Source organism: Mastigoproctus giganteus, chromosome 7 (assembly GCF_048544385.1).
Source record: "Mastigoproctus giganteus isolate SK-2022 chromosome 7, ASM4854438v1, whole genome shotgun sequence".
Classification (NCBI taxonomy): Eukaryota; Metazoa; Arthropoda; class Arachnida; order Uropygi; family Thelyphonidae; genus Mastigoproctus; species Mastigoproctus giganteus.
Window position 1 is genome coordinate 228,940,069 of NC_143581.1, and position 12,107 is coordinate 228,952,175.

Consider the following 12,107-nt stretch of genomic DNA (forward strand, 5'->3'; position numbering starts at 1 on the left):
TTCATATAGGTGAGGTAAAACTTGGGGTGAATTACACATAATGTCACATCAAATTTTTAAGTATATCATATACACGGCCAAGAACATCCAACTCTTCTTAACTTACTTTGGCTTACTCACAACTTGGACACACTCTCCAGTCATAGCTTGCAGAGTAAAGGCAGCTGTTGTTGTTGTTATTTGTTTTTTTTTAGGAGCATTAGCAACTAAGGCCATATTGCTCCGGGATATGCGGTGGTCAATCCCTGACCTTTCCGCATCCTCCGTATTTGGTGGTGACGGGCTCGAACCCCGGTCTAATTAAGAAGTGTGTGCTGTGCACTGCTGCTCCTTCCCACCTGGCTATGGAGGTGCCGAGTAAAGACAGCAAAATCTAACAAATTAGCAGTAGTATTAGTTGAGGATCAACAGATTAACATTAGCATCAGTAAAAAAATACTTCCCATTTCACCCATTTGGTCCCTCCAAATGTTTGTCTAGTTCAGCCTTAAATTTTTTAAGCTCAACTAACACAAAAACAGAAGGAAGTCTGTTTCAGCAATCAACTACCTGCTGGCTAAAGGCGAATTTCTGCACATCTATTCTATAATTGTCTTTCCTGAATTTGACTCTATGCCCCCTCAGGTTCTTAATTTGAGCAAGAGGAAGAATCCCATCAACATTGAGCCTGTTCAAACCATTCAAAGCCTTATACACCTCAATCAGAGGTGCCTAGTTTTAAAATGCTGCAATTTGCAGAACTTAAGCCTTTCTTTGTAAGAGTACCCCATATAAGCTATACCTTTCAATTAGCAAAGTTTAGCTTTTCACTGTCTGAAGAATTCTTCATCCCACCTCAGGCAGCCCTATCACTGCAGAAGTGGTGAGCATCACTGACACAAACATTCAATTCATAATAATTGCACAATCATACACCAACCGTTATTAAAAAATATAAATAGTGTTATGTTATATTAAAATAATGATGTAGATAAATGAAATAAATAGAATGATAAAATTCCACCAGATAAAACTGATAAAAAAAGGTAACTCTCTGTACAATAAAATATGAAATTTTAAACTGCAAAGAATTATTTACAATAAAACAATGTAGATAAAACACAGGATGATAAAAGCGCTAAAACACCATAGCTTTCAGAGGCATCCACCTCCTTTTTCAACAGTGAGGTTTATCGTATGGCACATCCTTAAATATCAGCAGGCTCACGGTTCTCAGCATGTGGTTCTACAGGAGCATGGGCAGCATTCTCCTCATGTGCACTAGAACTGGAAATGGCTCGGGAGTGTGCCAGGCGGAACCGCTCATCCCATCCAAGAACCACCGCCTCGAAGAGGGGATGAATGTGGATTCCCCTGTCTCTATTAATGGTATTGCTCTCAGAGGAACAAATCTGCGAGCTCTCGAGCCATTTGCCATCCCAAAATCTATGTGCCCGGTCGACGATAACAGCTTCGTTCTGCCACAGCAGACTTCCCATAATCTGCGGTCTTTAATGCATTCATATGCTCCCCTAGACGATCTTTGAACCGACGTTTCGTTTCACCAACATAACATTCCCCACAATCTGAGCACCTGATCTCATACACGACCGCACTTGGAAATTCCCTTGGTATGGGGTCCTTGACCTGTGACACAACTGTGTGCAACCTCCGCCCTGGAAGCTGCACACAGCGTGTCTGGCAATCGCGCAATACCCGAGCTATACGCTCAGTTACGCCCGGATAGTAGGGAATGTATGCAGTGACAACTGGTGTAAACGGTTCTCTTCGGCTGTGCTCCACTCCTCGGATATATTTATCTATGATCTTCCTGAGGGTAGCCACATTTTCTGAGATCCGCTGTGACACATTTAATTTCTTCTTTTCTATCCTCGGGGGTGCTGCAATGGGATCCATCCCTATCCAACAATGCCCTAATAACACTATTCTTATGTTGATTGGTTTGTGCCGTATTGTAATGTGTATATTGGCCCCGGCACATGGTTTCCTATATACACTGGTTTTAGCCTAGGGCTGTACCAACACATTAAGGAAAGGGAGGGTACCCTCTACTTCCGCCTCCGAGGTAAACTGAATAAATGGAGAGAAACTATTAAGGAAACTAAGCACCTCGTCCTCTCTCAAAAATCATCAAAAATCCTGGCTTCAAGCTCCTCCTAGAAGAGGGCGAGGCCATGGTATCATTCGATGTGATATCTTTGTTCACGTGCAATCCTATTGACCATGGAGTGCAATGTGCACACATGACATTGGAGAAGGATGACACCCTAAGCAATAGGACTCCGTTAAGCATGGAGGACATTTGTCGTGGGGTGGAGCTATGTCTTTCAAGCACCACCATGTTGTTTCAAAACACAATGTACAAGCAGGTTTGTGTCGCAGCAATGGGTTCCCCTATTAGTGCTATCATAGAAAATTTAGCTATGGAGGAGCTCGAAGCCAGGATTTTTGATGGGTTGGTTCTCCCCATGCGCGCATGGAAACGATACGTCAACGATACATTTACAATTATTCGGAGGGGGAGAGAGAGAGGATGAGGTACTTAGTTTCCTTAATAGCTTCTCCCCGTTTATTCAGTTTACCTTGGAGGTGGAAGTAGAGGGTGCCCTCCCTTTCTTTGATGTATTGGTACATAGGGAGGGCCCTAGGCTGAAAACTAGTGTATATAGGAAACCCATGTGCCGGGGCCAATATACACATTACAATACAGCACAAACCAACCATCATAAGAATAGTGTTATTAGGGCATTGTTGGATAGGGCTGGGTCCCATTGCAGCACCCCTGAGGATAGAAAAGAAGAAATTAAACGTGTCACAGTGGATCTCAGAAAATTCGGCTACCCCCAGAAGATCATAGATAAATATATCCGAGGAGCGGAGCATGGACGAAGAGAACCATTTACACCAGTTACCACTGCATACATTCTCTACTATTCGGGCCTAACTGAGCGTATAGCTCGGGTATTGCGCTTTTGCCAGACACGCTGTGTGCAGCTTCCAGGGCGTAGGTTGCACACAGTCGTGTCGCAGGTCAAGGACCCCATACCAAGGGAATTTACAAGTGGGGTCGTGTATGAGATCAGGTGCCCGGATTGTGGGGAATGTTATGTTGGCGAAATGAAACGTCTGTTCAAAGATCATCTGGGGGAGCATATGAACTCATTAAAGACCGTGGATTATGGGAAGTCTGCTGTGGCAGAACATTTTTGGGAAGAGCACCATCAAATCTCCCCAGATGAAGCTGTTATCGTCAACCGGGCACATAGATTTTGGGACCACAAATGGCTCGAGAACTTGCAGATTTGTTCCTCTGAGAGCAATACCATTAATAGAGACAGGGGAATCCACATTCATCCCCTCTTCGAGGCGGTGGTTCTTGGACGGGATGAGCGGTTCCGCCTGGCACACTCCCGAGCCATTTCCAGTTCTAGTGCACATGAGGAGAATGCTGCCCACGCTCCTGTAGAACCACACGCTGAGAACCGTGAGCCTGCTGATATTTAAGGATGTGCCGTACGATAAACCTCACTGTTGAAAAAGGAGGCAGATGCCTCTGAAAGCTACGGTGTTTTAGCGCTTTTATCATCCTGTGTTTTATCTACATTGTTTTATTGTAAATAATTCTTTGCAGTTTAAAATTTCATATTTTATTGTACAGACAGTTACCTTTTTATCAGTTTTATCTGGTGGAATTTTATCATTCTAATTATTTCATTTATCTACATCATTATTTTAATATAACATAACACAATTTATATTTTTCAATAACGGTTGGTGTATGATTGTGCAGTTGTTATGAATATGAATATTCCCAACCCCAGATGTATAATTTAAGCCTTTTCACAAAAAATTATACAAGTAAAGGTAAGAGATGGAAATCTACTGCTTTGTTCACAGTCACTGAACTTGAATGTGTTTGGTACTAACCCATTATCCAGAATTTTCTTGAAATTTATTATAGAGTACATTAGGAATATAATTTTTTTTTTTAAAAAATAAATATACATATTTTTTGCTCTGCAGATTAAATTTAAACCATATCTTGCAGATGAAATTTAAACCATACCTTGCAGATGAAATTTAAACCATATCTTGCAGATGAAATTTAAACCATATCTTGCAGATTAAACAATCAAACAATCCTTGTTTTTGTGATATGAATGTTTCTAATAGCAGAAACAGATCTTTATTTTAGCATTTATTAAACAGCATTAATGATAAATAACAAATTTCCATATGAGTGTTTTTGAGAAACATGCAAACTGTGAGACAATATATTTTTTAAAGTTAATTATGTAGTAGTAGCATATGTTGCAAGAAAGCAAGTTTACGTAGTATCAGCCAAAAAAAAAAAAAAAATCCATTTCTCACATCCATTCCCTCTAAACATTTGTCCAGTTCCTCCTTGAATTTATTTAAGCTATCAATTTCCACAACTACAGATGGAAGTTTTTTCCAACAATCAACTACCCGCAGGCTAAAGCACATCTATTCCAAAAATTTGAATTTATGCTCCTTCAGGTTCGTAACCTGAGCAAGAGGAAGAATCTCATCAGAATTAAGCCTTTTCAACCAATTCATGGATTCATGGCCTTATACACCTCAGTCAGATCACCTTGCAGGTGCCTAGTCTCCAGACACTGCAATTTGCAGAACTTCAGCCTTTCTTGGTAAGACCACCCCTTCGTTCCCCTCACCAATCTTGTTGTCCTACTCTGTACTTGCTCAAGCATCTCTACATCCTTCCTAAAATGAGGCCTCCAGACCTGTATGCTACTGCATGGCTTCACCATTGCCTTATACAAGGGGATAATCACCTCTTTATCCCTGCTAATAAAATTCCTATATATCATTGACAAGACTCCATGACCTGCTCTGGCAGCTTGTCTGCACTGTTCAGAGAACTTCATATATGAGTGCACAATTACCCCTAGGTCTTTTTCATTTTCCACTATCCTGAGTATAGTACCACACGGTCAGTATGCTTCTCTTGGATTACTGCTACCCATATGCAGTACTTTACGTTTGTTATTGTTAAACTTCAATTGCCACTTCTCAGCCCATCAGCCTAACTTTTCTAGATCCTTTTGCAGTAGCATACTGTGTTTACTGGCATGAACAACCCTGCCAACTTTTGTATCATCTGCAAACGTTGACATTAAGCTGTTATACCTTCATAGATATCATTGATAAATACACAAAACAGCAATCGGCCCAGCACCCGAACCCTTGGGGACTCAACTAATAAAATTAGTCCATATAAACAGTGTCCATTTATTACCACTCTCTGTCATCTCCCAATCAACCATCCATTTATCCATTGCAGTAACTTGCCCTTAATGCCATACCGTTCCAATTTGTACAGCAGTCTTCCATATGAACAGTATCAAAAGCTTTCCTGAAATCCAAGTATATGATATAAGTATACAATGAAATCCAAGTATACAAGTTCAGGTTACTGTTGAAAAAAAGCCGGGAATTTGGGTTGAATTTGAAAGTGTCTGCAATTCTGCCCAGACATGATAGGAGGGAGTATATGATGAGAGCCTTGTCGATCAATTCGACCCTGGAAAGATTGTGCAAGGCTCAAGGAGTAGAATTTTTTTCAGCCTGGTCTGTACTTGTTAACAGGAGAGACTGTTTCTACAGGGATGGGATACACTTAAATAGAAAGGGTGCAAGAATATTTGCTGGTGCTATCGAGGCAGTGATAGGTGGGTCGGAAAACTGCTAGCTTGCGGGGAGACAAAGACGAATAGATTAACAGTAGCCACTAGGAGAGGTGAAAGAGATTCTTGCACTGCTTCTATTGGAATGAACAGAAGCCTGAAAAACAAGATGCAGGATATTTCAGAGACTGCTGGGAGTAATTGCGGTACGAGTAAACACATGGGTTGTGTTAGGGTAGCTAAGAATAGTGTGTGTGTGGTATGGTTGTTTATTGGCGCATTAGCTGCTATGGCTATAGTGCGCCTAAGCTAAGAATAGAAACAGGTGCATGTATACTTACATGTACACCAATGCTAGGAGTTTAGTAAATAAATTTGATGAATTTGAGGAATTGTTCAAAACATCAAAGGCAGATATTGTTGGGATATCAGAGACGTGGTGTCACACAGATATACTTAATGCAGAACTGGAATTGGAGTACGTCTACAGAAAGGATAGGAAAGGAGGAGGGGTTATGCTATTAGTTAAGAAACACATAAAATCCAAGGAAGTGAAACCAGTCGACATCGCTGGACAGTGCATTGTCGAGTCAGTTTGGTGTGACATAAGCATTGGGAGATCAAAATTGAGAGTAGGAGTGTGCTATAGGCCTAATGGCTCTGATGAGCATAATAAGAAACTGTACAGGGAAATAGAGTGGGCCAGTAAATCAGAGAGTCTTATAATGGGGGATTTTAATTTCCCAGATATTGACTGGAATTTGGGGGCTGGTCACTCACACCCTAGCAAGGCTTTTGTGGATTTATTGGATGATTGTTTTCTACATCAGCATGTTCGGGAGGCAACTTGAGGGAGTAATACTCTTGATTTGATTATCAGTAGTGATCCTTCATGCATTAAGAATCTGCAGATAAATGAACCACTAGGTGGAAGTGATCACAGTGTGCTGAAGTGGGATTTACTCAAAGAGGTAACTACCATTAGGGGTAAAGGGAAGGGTTATTGCTTTCGTAAAGGCGACTATGATGGGCTGAGACAGTATTTAAATTCTGTACAGTGGGTACAACTGATGATGTTACCAACAGCAAATTCAAAATGGGAAGCATTCAAAGAACTTATCTTGGAAGCTACTAGGCTTTACATACTAACTAAGAAATATTGTTCAAGGTTTAGGCCTAAGTGGATGTCAGATTAACTAATGAGACATATAGCAGAGAAGAAAAATGCATGGGATACATACAAATTAACACGTGACAAAGAAGCCTATGATAGATACAAGTTGATCTGTAGCCAAGTTACAAAGCAGGTTAGGCAGGCGAAGGCAGATTATGAGAAATCTTTGGCAAGGGATGCAAAGAAAAACAGCAAAGAGTTCTTTACTCATGTAAACTCTAGAAGGAAGGGGATGAATCAGATCGGTCCACTTGATATCAATGGGTCAACTGTTGATGATCCTGCTCAGGTAGCTAACAAATTAAATCAATATTTTGCGTCGACATTCACACATGAGGAGTTATTGAGCGAGGGAAATGCCAGAGGTGTATTCAACTCTGACAGTAAGCTAGAGAATCTAGTAATAACTGAGAGTAAAGGGAGGGAAAATTGTTGAAGATAAAGACAAGAAAGGCACCTGGGGTTGATGGGATCTATCCAGTTATATAAAAGGAGGCAGCAAAGGAAGTAAGCAAACCCTTAGCCATAATCATACGAGCTTCCTTGGACTCAGGGGAGGTACTTATGGACTGGAGATGTGCAAATGTGACCCCAATTCACAAAGGAGGATCAAAGGCTGACACAAATAATTATAGACCTGTGAGTTTAACTTCTGTTCCAGGAAAATTAATGGAGGCACTGGTAAAGAAGCACTGCAGGATCATCTAGACAAGACTTCAGTTATAGCTCGGACACAGCATGGTTTTGTTAAGGGGAAGTCTTGCCTGACCAATTTGATTGGATACTATGATGCAGTCACAAAAGAACTGGATGCAGGGAATAACTTTGATATTATATACTTGGATCTTAGAAAGGCTTTTGATACTGTTGCACATGGAAGACTGCTGCACAAATTGGAGCAGTGTGGCATTGGAGGCATATTGCTGCTATGGATAAAGGGGTGGTTGAGCGGGAGAAGACAGAGAGTGGTAATCAATGGACACTGCTCATCGTGGACTAATGTTATTAGTGGAGTCCCTCAGGGCTCAGTGTTGGGTTCATGATTGTTTTCTGTATTTATAAATGATATTGATGATATTATATCAAGCTTAATGTCCAAGTTTGCAGACGATACGAAGGTTGGCAGGGTTGTCAAGGACACTACTGACACTATGCTGCTGCAACAGGATCTGGAAAGGTTGAGCAGATGGGCTGAGAGGTGGCAAATGAAGTTTAACATTGACAAATGTAAAGTACTACATTTGGGAAACAGCCACCCCAGAGCAACGTATCAAATCTGTGGTACTACACTGACAGTGGTAGAGAATGAAAGGGTCCTGGGGGGTGGTTGTGCAGGCAGATATGAAGTTCTCTGAGCAGTGCAGACAGGCTGCAAGAGTAGCTCATGGTGTTTTGTCAATGATATATAGGAATTTTTCTAGCAGGGATAAGGAGGTGATTATTCCCTTGTATAAGGCAATGGTCAGTCCACACCTAGAGTACTGTATACAGGTCTGGAGGCCTCATTTCAAGAAGGATGTAGAGCTACTGGAATGAGCACAGAGAAGGGCAACAAGATTAGTGAATGGAACAAAGGGGTGCTCTTACGAAGAAAGGCTTAAGTTTTGCAAATTACAGTGTCTGGAGACTAGGCACCAGCGAGGTGATCTGATAGAGGTGTATAAACGCCTTCAATGGTTTGAGCATGCTCAATGGTGATGGGAGTCTTCCTTCTTCTCAGAATAATCACCTGAGAGGGCATAAATTCAATTTGAGGAAAGACAGATGTAGGATAGACGTGCGGAAGTTTGCCTTTAGCCAGCGGGTGGTTGGTTGGTGGAACAGACTTCCATCCCTTGTCATGGAAGTTGATAGCCTAAATAAGTTTAAGGCTCAGCTGGACAGGTATTTCGAACAAACAGAGGGGTGAAGTGGTTTTTTTTTTTTTTTTTGGCTGATGCTGCATAAGCTTGCTTTCTTGCATAAAATGCCTCTACTAATGCTAATGCTAATATTGAAATTGTTTTTTGCATCCAGTTCCTTTGTGACGACATAGTATCCAATCAAATTGGTCAGACAAGACCTCCCCTTAACAAACCCATTCTTTTTCTGAACTATTACTGCAGCCTTGCTTATTTGATCCTGCAACGCTTCTTTAACCTGGTGACTCCATTACTTTCTCCAGAATAGAAGTTAAACTAACAAGTCTATAATTATTTGTTTTACCCTTTGATCCCCCTTTGTGAATTTGGGCTACATTTGCACATCTCCAGTCCATGAGGACCTGCCCTGAATCTAAGGATTCTCTGATAATTATGGCTAAGAGTTTGCTTACTTCCCTCGCTGCCTCGTTCAGTATAACTCGATAGGTCCATCATCTCAGGGCCTTTTTCATATTTAAGATCCAGATGTCTCCTAAAGCATCACCAATATATTTGTGAAAAACTGTTTTACAGTTTACCCTCAGTATATATAAGGAATATTTGGTTTCACCATGGGATCTGTAAAAACCTCACAAGGCATAATTAGTTCTGTATATTATGGAGGTTTCCTCTGCAGATCAGATATGTCCAAGCTGCTATTAAGCAATATGACATAATTATCTAGGGTGATTCAAATCATCCACAACCTTGTGTTTCCTATTGTTTCACAGGCATTGCCATTTTTCCATGGATGTGAATGCCATACTTCTGTCTTTTTCTTATGTTGATTTAGGTTCTATTCAAAAGAGAGAGTAATCAGCTTAATTAATGAGGAAATATCCTTGGATTCAGGGAAAGTCCCTACAGATTGAGCAAACGTCTTCCCTATTCATAAGAAGAGATTAAATGGTGAAGTGATTAAGAAAAGGCTGTTAGTCTGTCTTCTTTTCCAAAAAAATAGTTCACTCATTATTCATAGAGGTAATATAGGATCTTCTTGACAGGAATGCAGTTATAATGACAAATCACAACGTGTATTTTAAGGGGGAAATCTTTCTTGACCAATTGATTAGCTACTGTGGTGCTGTAACAAAGGAACTGGATGCAAAAAATAAGTTTGGCCTCATATACTTAGATTTCAGTAATGCTTTTGATACTGTTCTGCATGAATGACTGCTGTACCAACTGGAGCAGTGTAGCATTAGGGGACAGATTATTGCTGTGAATAAAGAGAGAAGAATTGATATTGATGAATATCTTGGACATTAAGCCTGATATACCTTCATCGATATCATTGATAAATACACAAAACAACAATGGGCCCAGCACCGAATCCTGGGGGACTCCACTAATAACATTAGTCCACGTAGAGCAGTGTCCATTTATTACCACTCTCTGCCATCTCCTGGATTAATAGATTGATATTGATGAATATGAATATCAATCCATCAGGCTAAGATGCATCAAGGGCTTATGCCTCAGGCTGCAAGAGAATTAGACTACATACAAGTTAGTGCAAACACATCATATTAGTACACTGGTAAACTCTGAATTAGCAAATTTTTGCAAAGGTGCCATTGTTTAATTTATATCTCATATTGTGAATACCTTCACGAATTGTCATGATATTGCACTACTTCGAATAAGTAACGCTTCACCAAAGGAGAAGAGAGGTGGTGGCATCCGCTGAGAATAAGTAACAACAGTCTTCGCCTTTGGTGAAGCATTACTTATTCGAAGTAGTGCAATATCATGGCTACTCATTGTGAAGATATTCACAATATGAGATTTAATTTAAACGATGTCGCCTTTGTAAAAATTTGCTAATTCTGATTTTAACTGTATATGATGTGTTTGCACTAATTTGTATGTAGTCCAATCCATCTGGCTTAATTTCTAAGTTTACACGATAATACAAACAATTGGCAGGATGGTTATTGACAGAAATCAAGGCCTACTACTACAACAAGACCTAGAAAAATTGACCAATTTTTTAAAACCAATTAAAAAAAAAAAAAAAAAAATTATCGTTACCCATTGCCTATGGGTAACGATAATCCCAGAATAACATATCATTTGGGTAGTAGCAGAGGATGAAAATAGACCAAGGGGTGGGAAGGATAATAATACAATCAGACACGAAGTTCTCTGAACAATGCAGATAGCTCAGAGAAGGCAGACAGAGCCCTGTGAGCTGCTAGGATGGCTCTGTCTGCCTTCTCTTAGCAATTTTGCTATCAGGGACAAAGAGGTGATTAATCGGTTAGGCTGCACTTTGAGTTCTGCATACATGTTTGGAAAGTGCACTATAGCCACAGCAGCTTGTGTGCCATTAAACACCCATACCATACATGCATGCCTGGAAGCCTCATTCAGGAAGGACGTGGATCTGTTGGAACAGGTGCAGAGAAGAGCAGTGATATTAGTCAGGAATGCAAATGGATGCTCTTACCACTACAGATCACTTCTGCAAATTGGATATGCGGCAACTACAAGGAGACCTAATGGAAATGTTTATGGCTTTAAATGAATCGAGCTAACTAAATTCTGATGGCATCCTTATTTTTCTCAGCAACACAAAAGGGGACATAACTTGAAATTGCGGAAAGATGGTTGAAATTTAGAAACTTGCTTTCTGCCAGCGGGTAGTTGATTGTTGGGACAAGCTTCCATGTAATGTTATGGAAATGGGAAGTTTGAATAAATTTAAGGAATAATTGGATAAATTGTTAGAGGGAATGTACAGAGGAGCTCCCCCTCCCCCTCAATGCTGTATTCTGTATAAACTTGCTTCCTTGCATCATAATCTTTTGCCACTACTAATACTGTTCATGTTTGGGGTCACTATAAAAAAAAAAAAAAAAAAAAAGAGGGAGCTGGATCAAGGATATGCTACTAATAAAAAGTAATTGTGTTATTAGATTTAAGTTATCCTACAAAAATTACAGCTTTAGTTCATTTTTTGATGAAAAATCTTTATCTTGCTGTCTTAATTGATTTTTTTTTTTTTTTTTTTTTTTTTGTTTTTTACATAGGGTAGAATGGGAAGCAAAGGCGAAAGGGGAGAGAAAGGTGATTTGGTGTGTATCATTCTTGTTTTCTTAGAGTTCATCTCTGAGCATGTAGTGTAATTTCTTACTTTTTTATATAAGAGAGAGTATCAAAAAGTTCATACCCTTACCTAGAAATAATAGCCCTAGAAAGGTGAAACTTCACATGAATGTTAATCCTTTTCTGTGTACTCTCCATGTATAGTAACATGTTGCTCCCATCTAGTTGTTCAATATCTTGATCCTAGAAGTTCGCACTTTTTGGCTGAAACCACGATTCCACTTCATTGATGACTTCCTGAGATGAATCAAA

At 40.0% G+C, this 12,107-nt stretch overlaps 1 protein-coding gene across 11 annotated transcripts in view; it reads left to right on the forward strand.

The window, feature by feature from the left end:
* Positions 1 to 12,107, forward strand: part of LOC150083758 (uncharacterized) — a 999,111-nt gene that overhangs the window by 650,481 nt on the left and 336,523 nt on the right. For 10 of the 11 annotated variants that reach the window (XM_090377461.1, XM_090377460.1, XM_090377466.1 and 7 more), the window contains one exon: positions 11,780 to 11,824. The exons of the other annotated variant lie outside the window; for it this stretch is intronic. In XM_090377461.1, the coding sequence (XP_090233587.1) occupies positions 11,780 to 11,824 (45 nt within the window). The remainder of the gene's footprint in view (positions 1 to 11,779; positions 11,825 to 12,107) is intronic. 11 annotated transcript variants of the gene reach the window in all.